Raw genomic sequence first — 23,189 nt, 5'->3', positions numbered from 1 at the left:
CTTAAAATCTTCTTTTGGTTATGAATAATCAGATGTATAAAAATACTCAGCCTATTGAATGCTGAGACATGAGTTCTTTGGAACCAAGCTATTTTAAATTTGGATTTGGTCCTGGAAGAGCAAGGAAGCAGGCTTCATGACCCTTAGTAGCCCTCTTCTCTTTCACACTCCATATTCCCAAGAAGCAGTGATGACTGTCTTCAAAAATCTGAAATGGCACGACCTATAAATACCTAGTTTGATCAAGCCTTCTGTTGCCTTTGAACAGCTACTTTGAAATGAACAGATACATATGCAATAAACAGATTATTAAAAACGCTAAGAAGCATAGAATGTATGTCCACCAAGGACTGAATCTATTTCAGAAGTAGGATTTGTGGAAAGGAATAAAAACCTTAGTACCACACACCACATATCTGCACTCCGCCTTTCCAACAGTAGCTCCTCTTAGTGTGTTTCCCTAGACTGTGCTCTTGCACTCTTACTAATGTTCCAGATTTTATGAAATGCACATCTTTATAACTTTAGATGCATTAGGAGATATAACAAAATCCACTATAGGTTTGGATAATACTATTACAAGTATTCTTAAGAGATAAAAACTCCATTCATAACACCAATGAAGGGCAAGGCAGGACAAGTGAAAGCCAATCATCTGCTATCACCCTTTGCTCCTACTACTTCATTATGCAGCAAGTACAGACTCTGAACTTCTACAAGAAAACATATATTTCAAAATTGATTAAGGTAATGACTAATTCACTATCTGTATTAGTAATACTTCTTCCCATTTTTGAGAGACTGCAGGAAGTGAACATCAGACTGGTTTTGCTGAAGGTGAGCTTTTCAGCTTCCTTTGAAATAAATTGCAGATGAATTGAAAAAAACCCATGCTATGGAATGGAAGAGTGTTCACTTGCGCTCCTTCCTGACTGGACTGGCTTCATCCTCTCCTCAACTGTGGCTGTAGTAATCCTTGAAAACTTTTAAGTATTCCATAATCTCAAAGGCTCTTCTTGAGGGAGTCAGTTGACAAATTTCTCTCCTCGGAAGAGGGCTGTCTGCCTCTGCAAGTCACACAGGACTTTCCAGAACAGATTCTTTCAGTTCTGCTGCTTTATTTCCTACAAGTCTGCTGTCATGGACATGAGTTAGTTCATGTATGAAAACAGTTATCAGCTGAAATAAAACTCGTATTTTTTGCTAACACAATTGACTGTGTAAGCTACAAAGTCAACAAAAGGGGCTAGTGGAATGGCAGTAGTAGGGCTTTTTTTTTTTTTTTTTTTGCATCTGTTGTTAAAAATAGAGTAGCAGGTATTCAGCAGAGACTTTAACAGATAGGGTGATATCATGTTTTCATGAAAATGTAGGACGGAATAGGCCAGCCACAAATAATTTGGCCTGTGGAAACTATACAACTTCTTTCCTAGAATAACAGTATATTTCAGGTAGAATAAGTGGCTCAACGAGTCCGTAAGATATGTATAGCTGATGTGGGTCTGAAGGAGAAAAGCAAGCTCTGTGGAAGCTAAATGGAAACCTGATCTCTTTCCCCTCCCTCCTCTTCCTCTCCAGCACAACAGCACAATGTTGGCTCTGCCAAAAGTAGCCTTCAATAGCCCAAGGTCTAGACATATCTTTTTCTGTTCACTTTGTGGCTTCCAAAGCGTATTCCCTTGTTGTGAATTTATCACCATGCTGCTTAACCTGATCAGAATTCTAAATTGGTTTTGATAATTAAACTCACCTCCTATGTTGTTCTTGTAAGTATTATACAACTCTTTTACTCTTCTGTAACGGAAAGCCAGCTTCCTCATCCAGTCAACCCCTCCTCTTACACCTGTTGGCAGACAAAGGTTTGCACTACTTGCAGCTGCATGGAAGCCATCAGTTGCAAAACTGTAGGTACTGCAAACACCCAAAATACAGTAAAAATAAATACAATGTATTCCTGTAAATGCTCAATTTATTTAATCTTTAAAAGATAAAAAAAAAAAAGAAAAAAATGCTGTCTTACCTTAGGTCTTGTCCGTTATCATCAGAAGAAACATCATCTATATGAACTTGATCACACTCCTGTTGGCAAAAAAACCACCAAATGATAAATTATCTTAGAAGAGAATGTACTCTCCATATGATCAGTATACATATCGAAGACATGAGTGGTGCAGGCCATTAAGTGCACCAGAAGATGGCAGTGTATATACATGTCTTTACAATCACAGGACCTTCAACCTCTTCTACACTGTTTAAATTAATTTTAAAAGGCCTTATAAAGATGACATATAATTTTAGCGTGATTTTTACATTATAATTATTTTAATCGGGAAAAAACCCAACAAGTCTTATTTATAGTCTCTCTAGCATGCCAATATTCCAAAATCACCTAAACGTTACTTTTCCACTTCCTAAAAGCAAATGATGATGAACCTCCATAGGCATGTAATTTCTGTTAGATTCTAGGAGTCTGGATGCTTATCAGATTCTTTTCTTGATTTATCCAAATGCCTTTGGCTGGAAAATCACAGATAATTGAAAAGTCCTGGAAAATTTAATTATTTCCTGGTTTTGGAAGGAATGGAGGTAATTCCAGGAAACTCAGATGCACTGGAAACTGAACTCCTCTCAACGATGGTTTAATAATTGGATAGCTATCAAATATCATTTTCTGCCCAGGGGTTATAGAAGAAAGATAGGAAAATGAGGGGGAGGCACAAATAAGTAAATAACTCAAGCCAGCATGCAACAGTAAATATGAACAGGCATCATGCTACTGTTTTCTGTAGTTCCTAGAATGAACATCTTAACCAAAGACACACCTGAAATTCAGTGTACAGGGATTTTACTTTCCTGTAGGTATTTTTTTAATATTTTAAATAACAGATGTTAAGAAAAGCCTAATATAATTTATGAAAAATTTTAAGGACTATAATTTTACATAAAATGACTCCCTAATATTTTCAGATAATAGAATCTTACCACTAAGACAAAATGAAGTTGAGCTTTCAAAGTGCAAAGCTCTGTGCCTCAAATAAAGTCATCTGAGTCATCTACTTCAAATAAAGTTGCTGACAAGCAGCACTTAATTCAGACTATCTATGACATGCAGAAGTACACTGTTCTAAGTTTCTAATCTCAATACTGTACCAGTGCTAATTTGTCCAGAAAAAGCATGAATCTGAACAGGGGAATGACTTCCAAATGTGTATGCCACAAGTTCCTAAAGTGTGAAAATAGGGAATTACCATTTCTTCTTTCTGTTTTGTTTGCTTTGCACTGAGTGAAAACTAAAAGAATTTTACCCACATGAAGTGGGTAATTATTTTGGTTCTATTTCAGGAGATTATCTTGAGTTGTAGAATATTTTTAAAAAAGCTGCTTTTGGATGTCAGTAGAAGATGAAAAGGCAAAGAAAAGGGGAAGTGATAGTTGAACTTAGAAGTTAAAAAATATTAATTTCTTTATTCTTATTTATTATTTACACTTGAGAAAAAAAAATCAACTATTCTCCACCCAGTGTAGGACAAGAACTCAAATATGAGACAAGATGCCCCACTGGGCCAACTTCTAACTCTATGTTTTGCAAAATCTGAACAATATCTGGTTTCCTAATTACCTTCACAGATTTCCCTGGAACTGGTCAAACTGCAGTAAAATTTTTAAAGCATAAGAATCAGTCATGTGGGTCTGAAGGTGTACGAATTAAAGGGAGGGCACACAGAAGCCCTGATGGTTAAGGAGGGTCTGCTGTTGTTGATGTTAAGTCTTCCAGCTACACCATTCCCGCCCTCGTAATTCCAGATAACTATTCTGCTGATTATTAAGTTAAATAAGAGTGGGTGGCAAAGACTCAGATGTTCACTGACTCCAGGAACAGGAGATAAGGGCAACATGCCCTTTTCTGATTATTTGTCCCTTGTCCCTGCAAGAAGGTTGTTAAGTTTCCAGCCACATAAGAGGATCAAAGCCAATAGCACTCTCCAGCCTCCTCCTTTTCTCATTTCCTCTTCTCCTCTTGGATCTATAGCTCAACTCCAGGCCATACTGGCAATACATATTTGCTGACCAAAACCAAAGTCATGTGCCCATCACTCCTTGCTTCATTTTACTTTGTTTTCTTGTTTACTTATCTACTTAAACTAAAGCATTTACATTTTTCAAATTCACTTACAAGGTGTTAAAAAGCTTTCTGTAAAAAAAGGAAAAGCAGATGGTTTGAGCAGATATAAGTTAGTTCTCTATTTTTCTCAAAAAGAAACAGGTAACTGGTGGCACATGCTATATTTGAGTTTTCTTGTAAAAGAGACAGAACAGTTGCAGGGAGGAAAGCAAGCAAGCAATCTGTCACTTTGTTAAGTTACAAATTTTTTACAACAGCTACAGTACTGGTTACACTCAAGTCACAGTGGCTCCCTGTCAGTGCAAAGTTAAAACTTTTCTGTTACTGAGGGTACAGGAGAGGAATTCAGGCACAATAACTGGGTTTTGCTTGAAACAATACTAATTTAAATTGTATCTGAGTGCAGTCAATTATCTGCAGCAATTTTTAGAGCCTGAAAGTTTGAGAGTACAGAATCAACAAATCATCCATGAAAGTTATCCTTCTGGAACAGACAGTAATTTCATTATCCAGTAAAAACAATGAATCACCACACTGAACACAAAAATGTCATTATTGAGAGGATATTCAGCACTACGCTTTTTCAGTCTACACAGAACACCTCTTTTTATGTATATGTGCCAGTCTGTGTTAAAAATATTTTGACCCACCTCCCAAATTCTGAGACTCACCTAAATCTAATTTTTTATTTTTTCATTTAAATTTTGAATGAGAAAAAACTGATGACAAAATCTTATTGAAAATGTAGAAGCATTATCATAAAAATAGAAATGCAATTCAGTTTGCTTGAAATAAACAGTTTTTTAATCATCACACTGAGAGTGGAGGGGGATAATTGAAACTGTAAGACTCAGGACCAACTTTCTGCTTGCAACTTCTAGAAACTGTTTTTTAAGCCTGCACAGTATTCTCTACCAACATGTCTAAAAGCTGTCTTAAAATTAATATTGAGATAGGGGTAAAACTTCCCATTTATTCCTTACCTGCTTGAGAGTAGAATGCATTTGTCTGGATATTATTATGGAACTGAATGCCATCTTTAAGCATTGTTTAGACGCATGAACTTTCTAGAGCACCAGATTCCTGTTTTCACGGCAAAACACCAACTGCCCTCCCAAGCAATACTTCCCAAGCTAACTAAAATTTATACACTGAGAATGAAATAGTTGGAGAACAGCCTAGCCTGAAATAAAAATGCATCTTGGCTGATTAGAACATGGGTTACTGGGTCAGCAGGGAATGTCTCAGCAGATCAGTATTTCTGCATCAACAGTCACTGCAGTGAGACAGATTTACATGGAGGAAGGAAAACATTATTTTTGTATGTAATAGCTTTCAATAACTTGGTTGTTAATACTAGACTCTGGCATGTGGTGTTTTCAACCAAGAAAGACAGGGAAAAAGGAAAGCTTAGAGGTCGTAGTGACTAGATTCAATGTTACAAGAATATAGATTCATTAGTACACTACAGTTGTCTTGTCTGGAGCCACAAGGTTTCTCATGGGATGAAGATGAAAGCATGACAGAAGGAATGGAATCTGATGGCTCAGCATTAAAAAAGGGAGATGATGAAAGGATAAGCAATCTATCTACTGAATAAAGGCCTATCTCACTTCCTCCAGTAAGAATTGAAGGCTTTGTGTCTTGATAGCCATGACCTTCAGCAGCTCAGCACTCACCTTCCCTCTCCTGGGGGAGGATACAAAGAGGAAGACAGAGAGATGAAGAGACACCCCAGGTCAGAACAGGGGAATTCTCAGAATTCATTACACAGCCATCATGAAGATACACTTTAATATTCAGTAATGGCCATGTGCTGTGCAAACATATTTAAACAGACAGATTTATTAATCTGCATATAAAAGGATGCCTCTGCATAGTTTAGCACAGGGTGCCAGGCTATTATACCCTACTTGCTAAGAAGACACAAACTTATTTGCCATCTTGCGTATGCCAGAATGTGTGCATACAGCTTACTTCAGAACAAGAAGTTTGGAATTTTGATAATCTTACAAGAGTGTTAGTTTTGAAAGAAAAATGAATTCTGGGCTAGAGAATACTTAATTGACTGTAGAAATTATTTTCAATCAAATCAAACTGATTGACTTCTGAGACTTTTCAAGAGAGTCTCCAAGTAGTACTTTTTGATTTACCTAAAACTGAAAACTGGATACAGTTCAAGCTCTGGAATGAGCTGGAGTATGAATTTTTGGGCAGGATATTCAAGCCATATTCAAGCCCTATGAAGAATATACAAAATGTAGTGATCCACCTATGACAGCTCCACCTGAGATCTACAAAGAAAATAAATAATGAGAGAAAAGAATGAAGCTTGAAAGGCCAAAAGCAAGTATAAGGAGGTATGGAAAAAGAGCAAAGCTCCATTTTGCTGAACTCTTCCACCTGAACTCAGCACCAGCCTGAAGAAATCTGGGCGCATGCTACTGAATGGCTTTAAGTTCATTGGGTGCCACATGAAATCTGAAAACACGGGGGTTCTGCTAAAAAGAAATTTAAGCAACGCTTTGAATAACTGATTTGAATCTGTCCCTGATACAGGACACCAGAAAGAGAACATTCACTGAATACGTCTGCACTGTCAAGCTATCACTCACTAGGACTGACTGCAGTAAAAAACTAACCGTTGAAGGCACAGCGAAGTTCAGAACTTCACTGTCTTATGTTTCTGCTGTTGGAAGGAGGAAGTGCAGCTCAGGTATAGGGTGAAGTAGATCCTAGTTTCTTGATTTAAGAAGAGCTAAGAATAAATTAGATCTTCAAGAGATGACAAAGACAATCACAGCTTGGTAACTTCTACTCTTCTTATTGTCTATAGCTGACAAAGGAATAAAAGTGCACAAGAGTAAAAATTCATAGTCCTGGTGACCGGAAAATGTGTCTCTTATCCTCATTTTTAGTTTTCATTCACCACAGACTTTTCCCTGGCATTTTAAATAAAACCTCAAGGTCCTCCAACTGTCATTAGTGGTAAAGTATCCAAAACATCTGCCCACAGAGGGAATTCTGTGATCGACTCTGAGTAAGAAAAAAACTGATTTAGACCAGGAAAGGTCTGAAAAGCCCAGAGCGTACTTTAAAAACTGCTTTTCACTCCCTATCTGGTGACACACGTGGTTCTTAAGACTGTCACTTTCCATGTTAATAGATCTGGACTTCTGCAGTGAAAGAAGTCGTCTGTGAAGCACCAGCTGACAGCCCTGCTTCCCAGACCGCTGTCCCTGCAGCAGTCCATCTGCCTCCTTCTGACAGGTGAGCAGTCCACAGCGGTCAGTTCCTAGGAAGAGATCTCCCCCGTTTCTGTCTGGATGCCAAATTTCATACCCTGGGTACATTATGAGAAAACATATGGTTGCCTGGTTACCTCAGGAAGAGACAACTTTGATGATTCCATCTATCATAGTCCCAGCTTTCTGATGGTGCAGTCTTTGAGATAAATGAAGAATATTTTTCTTTTAAGCAAGAAGGGGAGTGGAGGGGCTGTGGCCAAAAGGTGTGTGAAGAGAAGAGCACAGTCTCTCGTGGTCAGATTATGGCACCATTAAAAGCAAACACAGAGAACTTCAAGAGAAAGAATGGTAGGCACATGTCTGCCTCATGGAGATGGCTGTAGACAGCTCTGCCTTTTCATGGAAACTGAAACGATGGCCATATGACAAAGAAAGGAGGGAGTAGTTTCATGGAAGGCCTTTGGTGCCACTAGCAGTCACTGCCACCTGGCCAATCTCTCAGAGTATGACAAATCCGAAGTTGGGAAAGGCAAAAAAGTGTCAAATACAACAAGCACTAATGCACAGCAAAACCACAAAGTTAAAAAACCCAGGCATAAAGGTGTTTATATTCCTTTGATTCTTACCTCTAAATCATTAAAAAATAAGTGTGTATCAGCAAGATTAAAAATCATTTCTTCCATTCGCAGTCCGAGGGTCACTGCCATTGGTGGATCCTTAAAAAACAGAAAGCAAGGTTAACTATTCAATACCTTTAAGTTGTATCATCATTACTTTAAAAACTGCTATATACTAAGTGTTTTGAAAAAAATTGAAAAAATTTGAAAAAAGAAATTTCACTAGAATCCTTTCACTATTAAGTTACTGTAATACTACAGGAAGAGACTAATGAACCTGTGTGAGAATGTTTGGGGAGCTGGGGATGTTGAAACCTCAAGGTTTTTGAAAGATGAGGCATTTGTAACCTACAAAAACTGACAAGGGAAAACCTGGTGGTCATATGCAAATCTGCATAAAGAAGGCTGTAAAAAGGGAAGGAACTTATCACAAAAGATATGTGTAAGAAAAATCAATACTCAAGAATATACTGATTTTTTTGCCCCTGAGCCTTTTATAAAAATATAGAAGTAACTTCCCTATCAATTTGTGGGCAGAAATAAGCTGAATCATGGAGCAATAATTCATTTTTCTGACACAATGCACTGAGTCAGCGGCAGAAGTAGGAATGAAATTACTCCACGTGACATCAAGTCCTCTGCATAATACCTCTGATCTCTTGGCTCTTCTTCACAGTTTTTGGGCACACCTTACCAAGGTCATACTAAAATGGACTAGGAAAGGTAATCATCTCTACCAAATGATTACTTTATAACCAATTATGCTACACTGTAGCAAGGTGTATTTTAAGAGGCCTTTTCAATTTCAGTGTCTCTGCTTTATAAAAATACAAAAGGTAGTCTGACTCCATGCCCATTTCCCCAAACTGAGTTTTACTTTGGAGAAATCATCACTGCCTCGCCTATGCTTAAGCCTACTTACTTCTCACACTTTCTGCTGCTCCACTGTTTATTTCAAACCCTGTGGTCTGTCCTTCTCCATCTTGGTATTTACCCTTCTTCCCTGTAGGCACTCATTGATGAATTTCTGAACTCTCCTTTATGGTTTTGTTGCAGGTATTCATTCAACAAAGTGCCTGCAAGTGTTCTTCTAAGTAGTCTTCAGCATGCGTACAATCTATGGCATAATTCTTTAGGTGGTCCACAGGAATGGGAAAGCATATGTAAGTTTGTTTGTTTGCTACAGATCATCTCCTCATTTCTGATGAAAGATGGGATTCCCGTCCCTGGGTGAGTGTCATTCAAAATGTTGCATCTGTTCATAGGTCTGCTTTTACTGTATTAAATCACTCTACCTCAGCAAGATACCAGAAATCTACTCATCTGTTTGTCTGAGAGCATTTAGCACACAGTAAATGTGAGATAATTAATTTGACTTTGCTAGGCTCACTAGGAAAGACATTAAGCCAATTTGCATTACCTTCATTTGTTTTAAGATAAGAATGCACATGGACAGTTCCTAATGCTTAGCTGACACCTTGTAACTAGTTTTATCATTGTCTTCATCATCTGCCTGACTTCGACAAGTTCAGTTAACTTTTTATGTTTAACTTACTGCAATGGACTTCTAAAATAGATACGGAATGCTGTATTTTGTCTTTTAAATGCTGATTGATACTAGAGAGTTTTCAGCAATCCTTTCTTAAATACCTTGAGATTAAAAGTCTGAAAGTTTACCAGCATCTGGCAAAAAAGTCACACAACACTGCCTATGCTCATTTGTTAATATTTGGATCAAACTTCCCGATCCGGATCAGACATCCACTGCTCCAGGACTTCACAACAAAAGAATTAGAGAAGGCTTTTGCCCTCAAGCACTTAAAAACTAATAGAAAATGTGACACATAGATAAGTTTTGGCCCTTGCTCATTAAAAGGACAGACTTGAAGGGGAGAACAGCATACAAGAAATTGTAATGATCCAAAGTTAAACCAAATATTTCTGCCAGTGAAAGGAAATATTTCTAGTTCAACCCTTGAACTGGTCTAGACTACCCTTCAGAAGTAAAACCTAAATGCAGTCCCTTGTAACATAACTGCATCCCCTACATCTTCTACAGTCGTGATCCCTGAGTCTGAAAGTCACATGGATGAAGGCAAGTGCAAAGGTTAGTTTTCCAAGGGGATGATTAAGTCACACACATTAACAGAATTGGAAAGACTAATGTAAGATATTTAGAACACAAATCATCAAAATACTCTTGACTCTTGAGATTCCTCGCAAGCCATAATGCTTTTATCAAAATGTCATCACATATAAACATGTGTTTCTTTCTCCTTTCTCTTGTGTTTTTTTTCTGTGCACAGTAAATTATACTTTTTCTCTTCCAAGATAAAATATAATAAAGAGTATTTGCAGTATGCTTTTTTTTAGCAATCCCACAAACACTACGGTATGTGCATAACTTTAAGCACAGGTGGTAACTCATTATTATTTATGTGAGTTAAGTTATTCACTGGAGTGCTTCCAAGACCGGAATCTCAGACTTTTGATTCTCAGACTCTTTTTTCCCCCTTCCTGGGTAGAAGCAGATTTAAATGCGGAAATTTGCTATAACATATTCCATTATAATCCAATTTATTTTTACAGAAACTACCAACTATGTATCACAATTTCCTGCCTTGCCTAGTATAGTTGAAAGACATAAATGTGACAAAACCTTTACGATTTTCTTATTAGTAGTATTTTTGTAACTGACTATGCCTGACTTTATTATTGTTAAAATGAGATTTCCTATGTTCCTATTTTGACAAAGGCATGCATAGGATATTGCCAGGTACTACATGTGAAATAAATAAAACAAAGAGAATTCATTTCAGCTGAGCACGAAACCAGCCTGGGATCTTCCCGTAACCCCTTCTGCTAATAAGAATCATTAGAATTGTATTCTCAAGACATGGGCAATTCTTCCTGTAATAAACTGGCTCAAACTTGCACTGCAACTGTTTAACAAGAATTAAGCATTACAACTCTTGCTATGGTAAGTCCACTCCTTCACATACAAAAATTGACAGAGAAAGCAGATTTGTCTGGGTCATGTGGTTTTATAATGTTTGCACAACATGGAGGAACATCCCAGTCATCGTTTTACTGTCTTTCAACTGGAAGCAGAAGTTGCAGACTGACTCAAGTTGCACAAAGAATGGAGTGTTGAAAAGAAAGCAAGAAACGTGCAGCTGATACAGATTTAAGCACAGCAAACTGAGAAACTGAAAAAGAGGCAAACTGAACTTCTGCCAAAATAGTATTCTGTGCTACTTTGCACAAGCATACACAAAAGAAGTAAAAATAATAAAAATAAAAATCTGGAAGTTTTCCCTAGATAATTTGCAGAATAAGGAAGCACAACTCTTTGGCCCACAGTGGCATGATTTGAGCCAGATATCATTAGAATGCAGAAGAAACAAGAACAGTTACAGCACTCCTGTATACCAAAATACAAATGTCTTTAGTTACATTAGTATGAAGGCACTACATTGGAGCCAGACTGTCTGTCTATGGATTTCTGTACTAGCCAGATCCATTCACAGGAATGCTTCCCAGGAGACTAGGTAAAAATATCCTGGGAGAACCAATATTTAAATGTTTTGGTCAAGAGCAAAGTGAGTAGAATAAAACCTCAAAAGCTCAGTGTCCATTGGTGGAATAAATCTATTTCACATTATCTTGGAAGGTCAGGTTTCAGTACAAGACATTCAAAAGCATTTTTTACTTGGAAAAAAATGCCACAAGCACACCAAACTCGTTTTTATACAACTTCAGAAAACAAATAGATAAATAGGCTGACAGGTAGGCTCATTGCAACATGAGTTTGTATGCATGAGCCTTAAAAATAAGCTAGAAAATACATGAACAATTCTGTAAGAATAGATTTTCACTGGATGGTTGTCCTGAACAGATTTACAACAAAAGCAGCCTCTGGAAAAAGTGGACACGCTTAAGTTAAGTACTAGTATTTTTAGCTTGAAGGCCCTTCCCTATATTATGTAGGAATCTAAGGTTTAATTTCAGCTCTTAGTCTTTTGTAGGGGACACTTGTTTCCAGGAGAGCTTCATGTGGGTGGCAATGGAGGAAGACAATACATCTCTTAATGACCATATGTGGTGGCTGATGAAGGAAAACTCACACACTCCACAAGGAGTTTCTGTTCCACAATCTCTATAGGGTGATCAGAAAATGGACTCAGAGGTCTCAGACAGTGAGGAAGTGAATGGAAAGGGCAATTGGAGCTCATGAGAGATAGACTACTAGTAAATGCGAAAAAAAAAATGCATATTTGCAAGTCAGTTTTGAAATGTCAATAAGAGTCCTAATGGTGACAAAGTTTCTCCGTTTAATAACTGGACAAACAGAGAGCAAGCAATAAAAACCTTCTGAGTCCTTTCCAGAGAAGCATACCAGGTTAATGTTGCCTCTCCAACTATTTTCTGTAATTGACAATGCTATCAAAAATCAAGTGTGGATTTATTTTGATTTTTGCACTTGGAAAGCATATTCTCCTCCTTCAAAGGTCACAAGGGACTTTCACTCTTTTTTAGCCAGTTGCAGCTTGAGTCAATGCATTTATCTAGGCATTCTTGCCCTCTGGGAGAAATAAACAAATTATAAATGCTCAGAGGTAGACAAAACTCCAGCTAAATCAGCCTTAAATAAGGAAGACTAACTGGGCTGTAATGGAACAAAGAATACACACTGTTCACAGGGAATAAGAATGTACCTCATAAACTTTTAACAGATGATGACATCTCCTAACACATGTCCTGTCACATCAACAAATCCTCACTTAAGAGCTCAGCATTGTAGAAAACTGCATCTGCCAACTGGTGCTCAGCTGCAAAAACCATCATCAGCCACACAAGTCATAATAGAACAGCTCAAATACCAACGTTCATGATTTGCCACTGCAGTAAATAATTAAAAATAGTAATGTACTAGTTTTATGAAGTACAAAACAGAAGAGCAAATGAGCTGAACAATGAGAGGTACTCTCACTGCTGAGAAGCAACACAGTTTCCTTGAAACCAAACAAAGGTGTAGGGTAGTTTTTATTCTCTTTTTTTTTATGTTAGCTCTGACCAGCCCAGTAAAATAACCATTATATGAATAATGTCAGACAGAAACAGCTACAGGTAGATAACAGCAAGCCACAGAATATTCCCCTGGGTAAGTATTAAATTTTAAATATCAGAGTGATGCATTGACCAACCTCTGGACAAACCTGTCCCACTTCAATGTAGTTTACAGCTATAATCTACAAATGCCTAGATAAGAAGCAGCAATGTGCCCTGTGTTTCAAACGAGATGCTTACAGCTGCATCCAACATACTAAATCTATCACCTAATCACTAGTTTTGTTTTTAACATCTTTGTTATAACATCTTTGTTATATATTTCTGAAATCAAAATAATATCACACTGTGCAAAGTGCTGGACATGCATATACTAAAAAAGTCTCCATTCTCAGCTTCAGAAGTCCTCAGGAATAATTAAGAAATCTGATGTTCTCTTGGTAAATACATGATATGAACCTTGATGACTGGATCAGGGCCTTCCAATGTATCGTCCGTCAGTGAATGCCCCCATTGCCTGTCTCTACTCAAGGATGCTTGGTTTGCCTTTCCCTTTTCTCTTCTACTTCAACTGCTTGTTAAACTGTAGAAATCTTTTGATAGAGAGACTGTTAGTCTCCTGGCAGCATTGCAGCTCTCAGGTGCTTCTGCACTCATCCATTGGTCCTTCTGCTGGGCCATAACAGCGCGATGACCTCCTCCACATGGTGCACCTTCCCTCACTGCATTCCCTGCTCAGCCTGAATTGTGGCAGAGCTAAGAGATTAAAGACTCAGTCCTGAATTTTTTTTTTCACCTGCTTACTGCAAGAAATAGGGTAAGAGCTATGGAAAAGGGGAATAAAAGTTAACACATCAAGGAGAAGATGGGGAAGAACTGAAAGTGACTATCTTTGTCTGTCTGTATATTTACACTAGCCCTACACCCTGTCTCTCACCCCCTGAAAATACAAAGTGAGAACACTTGGTATAAGAACATGTCTTCCCTTAAAGCGATGTTCACATTAAAATTCACTAATCACATTCAGAACATTTAAATATGGGGGAAGGGGAAAACTCTGCTTTTCCCCTGATTTTTAGGTTTTTTTTGTAGTTCCTTTTTTGGGAGTAACCTGATTCTGTTACAAAAAATGGGCTCACAAAATATATATGGAAGAACACAGTATGCACAGCTGAGGATCTGTGTAATATTGCACACCTTTATTTTTTAAATAGGAAATCACCACAAATAAAAAATTCAATATCATTACCATTTTATACTATGCTGAAATCTTTTTCTTTGTGAAGTGACAATTTTGTACCACCTTTCCAGGATGAACATTTCTCTTAACGCTTTTGTAAAACTTGTGTGCTCACAGGACTTCCACCAAGAACTGCACAATTCATGGAGTATTTACTCTCATAGCAACCAAATTCTCATAACAATCCAGGCCTTAGTCTGGATTAAGACCTTGTTTACAGATGGAAATCATATGCAGAAAAGATAAGGCCCACATCTGCTAAAGAGGTCATGCACCAAAAACCTGCTGAAGTGCAGCTGTGCTATCTTTTCCCTCTCCCATAGCTAACCTCTTAGGCACGTAGGGAGAGACACATCCCATCTTAAGTTGAGACAACATTTCAACAGCATGCAAAAACTAAAGATCGCTTAAAATAAGCTCTTCCTTTATTCCCTTTCCTACTGCTCTAGCCTCCTTACAGTCAACAATATCTATATTTGAGTTTCACTGGCAATGACTTATTATTTTCCCAAGTTTTATATAAATATGGCAAAGGTAGTCACTGCAGGAAGGAAAAGGTCTATTACTTTTATTTTACCAACTCTGGAAAGGAACACATTTTTCTGTTTGTAGGGATACCACCTAATCAGTACAAGAGAAAAAGAATTTTACTTTGGAATTCCTTTCCTTTTGCTTCATTACTGTTCATGACATTTATTTACTGATGCTGATCTCATCAGTATGGCTACATTAATTTCACTTGCCCTTGAGACACTCTTGATTTATACAAGCCAACTTTGTCTTCTGTCAGTACTACTAGCTGTTAATATGTCATTATTGTTTCTAAGGACTCTGTATGGAGAGTCCATTATAGCAGCAGATGTGCCCTTAACCAACAGAGGTAATGGGATTTTTTCAAACATCCCTACCCAGAGTGAGAAACCAAGATGTTTCTGTTTCACATTTCTACTGATGTCCCTAAGACAAATTTAAAAGTTTTTCATAGATGTTTGTAAGCTATAAAATGTGCTCCGATTTTTCAAATTTGTATTAAAGTTGACTGAGACTTTATTCATATACTATGTGAAATGGCACATGAGATATAAACATCCTAAGGGCACAGTCAAAAAAGGATGAAAGGAATAACTACATTGCTGAGGCAATTCAGCAAGTTCTGTGGCAGTCTATGGGCTACACTTAAAAGTGATATACATGTTCATGTTCAGCTAGGTTTCTCTCTTGTTTTGATAATTATAAGTTAGAAATGGTACTGACAAATTCACTGTTGTCATAGTGTTTGACAAACATCAGAAGAGGAGTTTTTGACAGAGTACTGAAACGTGCACTGATTTGGCACTGTGAAGCTGCAAAACAATCAAGGCTGTTTTTCACAAGACATGAATAACTACCCTTATCTTAGCATTCAAGAAATTCAGATTTTTGCTTGGACCTGTGAGTTTTCCTATTAGCTTTCTCTTTTAATAACCATGAACAGATGTCTAAATAGATGGAGGTCTGGCCCATCCATGCTTATTATACACAGGTCTGGCTTTGGACATTTCTAACCCACTGTCTGTGGAGGTGGGTATGGAAAGCATTTCACTAATACACTGTTTCTCTCCTCCTTTTCTTGAGCATCTGATTCTGGCTGGAATAAAGAGGTGGCAAATTTGTGCTAAACAAGCCCTCTGTCTGACATAATAAGGGCATTATTACATTCTTAAAAGGGAATACCTTTTACCAATTACACGTGAATGGTATAACATCTACAAAACCTATATCTGCATACATATATAACAAGCAGCTCCTTGTCCATTTTCTTCCTTCCATATATTTACCCTAATTTTTTGTTTTATCCAGGCCTTAACACCACCCTCCCAACAGTCCGCTCCTGCTGCTACACTCCAATCTTCCCACCAGTCCCTTCTCTCTTGCCCAAACACCATTCTCTGGGCTCCTGCCGACAGAACAGCAGGGCTCGCTGCTGACTAGCAGGGGACCTCCTGCTGCTGCAAGCTGTTACTACCTCTCTCTGCCTCCCTTGCTCTTTCTCCTGCTCTCTGCTCTGGAACCTGAACATCTTTTGGATCTTAACAGAGGGAACAGGATGAGTACAACTGTCTGCATGAGAAAGGCATTCACTCCCCAGCATTACTCACCCTAGTGCTGGCCAAGGGAACTAAAGATTCAATGGAAAAGTTGAGGAGTCAAAGAATAACATCTGCAGCTGGCATTGAAACAAGTCTGTCTCTTACTTGCTCATTCTGATTCACCCATTTCTCCATAAATTCACCAATCACTCTACGCTAGTTCTTATTTCTTCCTCTACGATTCCAAACAGTTATTTCCACTTGCCTATTGTCTCCGTTATCTCCCTGCAACGTCTTTTCCAACATACCTCAAGAATTCATCCTGGTTCCTCTACAAATTCTTCCTTCATTTGCAGCATCTGCTTCAGCCCTGCCTCATACATCATGCTTATGGTCTGTGTCTCATTCCTTTCCTTGACTTTTTCACAATAACCCTCTGAAAATGGGATTTATCTCCCTCTACCTTCACCCAAGACATGATGAACACAGAAGGTGAACACCACGTACATGTACAGGCCAGATTGCTCTGACACAGTGAATTTACATCGAATTCATGGTTCACATACCTTGCCATACTTCTGTGCATAGGACCCTGTGAGCAGCGAATGAAAAACTATGATTGTTTCATCCAAATCCCAAACAAATACACGCTGAAAAAGAAATGGGGACAGTATTATTAAACAAATCATATCAAATTCCCACCACCATCCCACTCAGGGGGCTAAAACTGAAAAGTGAACTGAAGTTTAACTAATTGCTTAACTAAGCAGGTTTTCTCTGAAAATGAGTAAGAATGGTGTATCACACATGATAAAAAGACAGAAGGAGAGCAACTTCAGAACACTTCAACCATTTCTTAATTATCCCCTAAAAAGCTTTCCTAAATAGCTGCATAACACAGAAAAATTTCAGAAATGTGATGGGGGTCAAATGTAATTATTAACTTAAAGATAAACAGTACTTTCAGATGCTTCTCTGCAAGTCTTACTGGAGTGCTACATGCCACGTGTAATGTCATTCAGAATTTAAACAATATTATAGGATAGAATTGAATATTTTAACAAAAAAAACCCTTTATTGATAAGGATTTGATTTTACTGGTAAATTATAAAAGTAACAGGAAAACTGCAGTGTAAAAGGTTAAGAGTCTTCTCACTGGAAAAGTTAAATCCTTTGAAGAGCAAAAATTTTGTTAAGTTTCTGTATCACAGCAATAGCCCATCCTGCCACCCAGGAAGCTGTGTGGCCAGCCAAGGCTCAGCAACAATCTTGTCTTCTGCGGCCCAGAGCTGGTCAGCAAAGGCACAGCAGTGGGGTGACCAGGGCGGCTCTGGTAGCAGGAGGGGACACAGCGCAGCAGCAAGCAGCATTTTCCCCCGATGCCAGAGCTGCAGTGTTTCACACACACGCATGCACTTTGCTTCCTACTCCTCCTCCTGTCACTGTAAGGCAGCACACTGCTAACACAAGAGTCATAAGCCTATAATTACTCTGTTGCCACGTGGTCATCTGTGTTTTAAATCGTCACCCCATATATTAGGCAGATAAATTTCTTCACTAAGGCACTGATATTGCACATGCTTAAGTACAGCAATAACTTCACTGATGTAAGCTGCCCTGTTGAAATCCACTGACGTTGCTCACAAGTACAAGGACAAACCTGTAAGTATCTGAAAGGCTATTGCCAGACAATTCTGCATATTTACATTGCATTCATAAATACACGTAATTAAGTTGAACAATATATTTGAGATTTCCTATTCAAAAAACTAAAAGAAAATTTGACAATTTTGAACACAGAAGTCTCTCAATTGTGGGGCTCAATTGCTTGAGAAACTGAAAGATGCACTGTCATGGAGCTAAAACGTGCAAGGCTGAATCACATCTACTTTTTTTGCCTAACTTTGTCACCAAGAACAGTGCTGTTTCATTGTACATCCATGTTAAAACAGCAACCAGTATCTGTTATATTCAGTTAGCAAGACTGAGTCCGTGATCTTTTCTAAAATGCCTTAAGCTATTTCCACAGCTGTATTTTTCAAAATTTACTTTTCATGAGAAGAAATCTCCACATTACCATTCATCAATTACTGCAGGCATACCTCCAAGTCACTGTCCGGAGGGGGTGATGGATTGTTCTTCCGCCCTCTACCCCGAGACTTTGACCCAGAACTCCTACATGTTCTCTCATCAAGATCTTTGATTGGCGTGGAGGGGCTCTGCACTGTTTCAAACTCCCCTGTAAAATCAACCATCCATGGCACAATTAGTCCTGCTTTTTAAAATAATAAACTTTTTTTTTCTCACAGCTAGAAACGCCTGTATGTAAATTCAACCATAAGATGCACCTAAAAGGTTGGATAAGACGAGTGGTAACATGGTTTGTCTTACATAAAGGAAATCTGCAGATGCCAGATACGCTTTTGACTTTACCAAGGAAATGTTATAAACCTTGTCAGAATAAGAGAAAGATTCAAATGACACATACACATGTATAGTCTTATATACAAATACGTATAAGCACATACAAAACATTCATAGATCCAAGGAAGATATCTTTTAAAAGTGCCCCTAATGAATTCTCAAAACATGAAGTGCCTTTTAGTTAAAGTTAAATTTTCATGTTTGGAGTTCAGCTAGACTTATTTCCAAGTCCTGCGTTACTTTTACCAGAACACCCTTTGGCACATACCCATGCACCAGAAGAGCCAGTCAGCTTCCTGCTTAATCTCCTCCTCCCATGTCACCTGCTCTTTAGTAGAGTTCACTTTTTTTTCAACCTTATATCTGCCCATAAATTATCAGAGGAAAGTCATAATATTACAGAATTGCAGAATCACAGAATGACCTGAGTTGGAAGGGACCCACAAGGATCATTGAATCCAAATCCTATCTCTGCACAGGACAGCCCCAAAATTTACACCATGTGTCTGAAGGCATTGTCCAAATGCTTCTCAAATATCGTTAGACTTGGCACCATGACTAACGTAGCTGGGGAACCTGTTCCAGTGATCCACCACTCTCTGAGTGAAGAACCTTTTCCTAATATCCAAGTTAAACTTCCCCTAGCACATCTTCCTGCCATTCCCTCGGGTCCTATCATTGGTCACCAGGGAGAAGAGATCAGCACCTGCTCCTCCTCCTCCTTCCCTTGTGAGCAAGCTGAAAACTGCTATGAGATCCCCCCTCAGTCTCCTCCAGACTGAACAGACCAAGTGACTTCAGCCACTCTTCATATGGCCTCCCCTCTAGATCCTCCTCTTTATACTGCAGTTCCCGAAACTGCACACGATACTCAAGATGCGGCTGCAGCAGTGTGGAGTACAGCAGGACAATCACCTCCCTCAAGTGGCTAGCAATGCTGTGCTTGATGCACCCACATCATGCACCACACAGTGGTCCTCTGGGCTGCCAGTGCACACTGTTGGCTCATGTTCAACTTACCATCAACCAGAACCCCCAGATCCTTTTCCACAGGGCTGCTCTCCAGCCTCTCACTTCCCAGTCTGCATACATATCCGAATCACTGTGTCCCAGGTGCAAAAGATGGCACTTGCCTTTGTTAAACTTCACGTGGCTGGTGATTGCCCTGCTCTCCAATTTGTCTAGATCCTTGTGCAGGGCCTCTTTGCCCTCAAGAGTCAACGGCTCCCTCAGTTTTGTATCATCAGTGAACTTGGTTAGTAAACCTTCAAGTCCTGCATCAAGGTCACTTATGAAGATATTAAAGAGCACTAGTCCTAAGACAGATCACTGCAGAACCTTACTAGTGATTGGATGCCAGCCCAATGTAACCCCATTCACTATGACCCCTGGAGCCTGACCTGTCAGCCAACTGTTCACCCACTGCAATCAGCCCATCATCAATATTGAAGACAGAGGGAAAAAAAAACATTAAATGTCTCTGCCTTGTCTATATCCCTGTTTATGAGGTGTCCATACTCATCAAGTAATGGGCCAATGTTATTTCTGGCCTGCCTGTTGTTATTAACATATTTTAAAAAGCCCTTTTTATTACCCTTCACAGTGCTGGCCAGCTTTAAATCTATTAAATACAATATTTCAGTTACTACCAGAAAGAGAGTGAAGTCATATTTAATGTATTCTGATAGCCTTTCTTCAAGTATTATTAGTCTGCTGTCAGAAAGAAGATGCACTAGAAGGACCTTCTGGACATTAGGAAAAAATTCTTCACAGAAAGGGTCACTGGGCACTGGAACAGGCTGCCCAGGGAGGTGGTTGTGTCACCTTCCCTGGAGGTGTTTAAGGCACGGGTGGACAAGGTGCTAAGGGAATGGTTTAGTGTTTGATAGGAATGGTTGGACTCGATGATCCGGTGGGTCTCTTCCAACCTGGTGATTCTATGATTCTATGATTCTATGACCTTTGATCTGGCATCGCATAGTTGCTCTTAACATTTGGGCATATCCCTGACTTGCCCTTTTAATCTACGCTGCCTCTGCTGGTAACAAAGGGTTTTAGGTGTGATCACAAACCAGTAGCCAAGTACGACACACAAATTGCAAGAAGGATGGCATGGAACTTCCCCTTACAAAAAGTACTTTCATGCCACAGTTCAATAAACAGAAAATAACCTTTTCTTCATAACACAGTAACTTCAGTGCCCTTTTAAAACTGCTAGCAATAAATGCAGTCTATCTAGGTTCCCAAGTCCTAAATGACATAAATCCTCCTTCGTTACCTATTCTATTAATGGTTTGATTTTTCTCCATTAAAGAAGGAAAGGGTGCAACTTAGATCTGACATCTACTACAGAATCTGATTCAAGGCAGTCCCAATGCTGTATGTGATCTTACATTTCTGGGCCACTTTAGTAATACTTGTTAAAAGTACTCATGATGTCACATCTGCAGAATAAATTAAAACTTGGTACAAACACTTCCCAAGAATCACCTATGATGCGGCTGATTTACAGGTGGAATCTGAACATTATTCACTTTTACAAAGGAGCACTAAGGTCATTGAAGTCCACCAGGTAACAGAAAGTGGTCAGTAGATAAAAGAGAGTGATTTTTTTCTGCTCCATTCCAAATTTGCAAGACCACTTCGGGAAAAATGTCTAGCTTTGGGCCCCCAAATACAAGAGAGAGATCAACAAGCTGGAGTTAGTCCACGTGAGCTAGTCCAAGGCAGTTAAGGGCCAGAGCACACTGTAGCAAAGGCTGTGGGACTCCGTTTCACAGAGATATACAAGAAGCAACAGACAGAAATCCCAGCAAAGGATATTACTGTTAGATACAAGACAAAAACTCTTCACTATGAGAATGGGTAGGGCCTGGGACAGGTGCCCAGAGAGACTGTGCATTCCGTCCTTGGAGATACTCAAAATTTGATTGGACACAGCCTTGAGCAACATGATGTAAGTTGGCTCATCCATGAGTGGGATGGACCAAAAGACGGGCAGAGGTCCTTTCCAACATGAATGATTAACTGCTTCTGTGATCCACCCTGAGACATTCACCTAATTCTCCCTCCACAACAAAGAAAAAAACCTCAATTCTAGTTTAGCATGCTCTAAGAAGAAAAAGCAGACTGTAATCTCAATTAAGAGTCTATGTATAAGACAACAGTTGAATTCTTAATATCTTCCATCATTTATTTATACCTTACAATGAACCACATAAAGATTATTAAAATAAATACACTGGGAAGATATATTTATATATCTTGACTGGAAAAATACTGTTGTATTTCTTGGAAGAACAAGATGTGAGCCCATAATGTCACATTCCTGAATGAGAGCTCTAGACATTGTCAGGAAAGAATTCAGTTTTCCGGGGAAGGGGATAACAAGAAGGAAGTTAATTCTGAGACTATTGGTTAGGACATTTACTGAAGAAAGACATACCTAGCTTCCACAACCTTCTCCAAGGCACACTGGTTTATTTGACCAAATGACTGATAAATATGAAGTAGAAAGATATTTTCATGAACTAGAATTCACATCCCTGCACCCCGAAATAGAAGGTGATGAATGCTCCAAGAAACAGGAGGAAATCAAATCTGTCACTGTCACTTCCTGGGAAACTACTCAAATTATTCTGCTATCGCCCAGAAGAACAAAATACTACTTTTTTTCTCAAACTAGGTGATGACTAGTTCAATGTTGCAAAACCAATGTTCTTCTCTGCTTGCACAGAACAGAGACAAAATTTCAGGCAGTGCCTAAAAAGAGATTTTCAGAACAGCAGCCTGAGAATTTATTCCAGATATCATTTCAAGTATGTCTGTCCTCATTTGCATATGTGCATATAATATGAACTCTATAGTATTTTCTCATTCAGCTAAAACTCTTATTTGCAAAGCCATTATAGGAAAATTGAGCAGCAATAATATGTATTGAACAATGTGCCCATGCTGTTTTCACTTTGTCACTGCAGAATGGAGAGAGAGTTCTTGTTGACTAATCACTTCTATTCCAAGCACAGTGTTGATGACAGTAAGGACACTGCTGGTAGTGGAGCGATCAATTAGGTCACATTATCTTAGTTCTTTCTCCATGAGAAGAACAGCAAAATATACAAACATACAAAAAGATGCTTCAGATCAGAATCAAAACCAGAATCCTTGTGCAGCAAAAACCTATACTGGCTTCAAAAGAAGTTCTGGGTGTGCAAGAGTTCTGTACAAAAATATAATGCCCTATATTTTTCTGGCTGACTGGAAAAAATATCCCAAAATAAAACTCCAGAAATGAAAAGGCAAAAAAATAAGTAAGTGAAGATAAATGTTTACATTCTTACCACAAAAATCTTCATATTTATAACATTTTAACATTGTACAACAAAATCAAGATTCATT

General features: G+C 38.6%; 1 protein-coding gene across 16 annotated transcripts in view; it reads right to left on the bottom strand.

The window, feature by feature from the left end:
- The window catches only part of EYA4 (EYA transcriptional coactivator and phosphatase 4), a 155,468-nt gene that overhangs the window by 7,716 nt on the left and 124,563 nt on the right, over positions 1-23,189 (bottom strand). For all 16 annotated transcript variants that reach the window (XM_069851880.1, XM_069851884.1, XM_069851887.1 and 13 more), the window contains 5 exons: positions 18,470-18,606; positions 16,934-17,017; positions 7,998-8,087; positions 2,021-2,079; positions 1,751-1,911 (listed from right to left, as the gene is read on the bottom strand). In XM_069851880.1, the coding sequence (XP_069707981.1) occupies positions 1,751-1,911; positions 2,021-2,079; positions 7,998-8,087; positions 16,934-17,017; positions 18,470-18,606 (531 nt within the window). The remainder of the gene's footprint in view (positions 1-1,750; positions 1,912-2,020; positions 2,080-7,997; positions 8,088-16,933; positions 17,018-18,469; positions 18,607-23,189) is intronic.

Source organism: Phaenicophaeus curvirostris, chromosome 2, assembly GCF_032191515.1.
Source record: "Phaenicophaeus curvirostris isolate KB17595 chromosome 2, BPBGC_Pcur_1.0, whole genome shotgun sequence".
NCBI lineage: Eukaryota > Metazoa > Chordata > Aves > Cuculiformes > Cuculidae > Phaenicophaeus > Phaenicophaeus curvirostris.
Note: the sequence above shows the minus strand (reverse complement) of the source record. Positions and strands in the feature narration are given on the sequence as shown.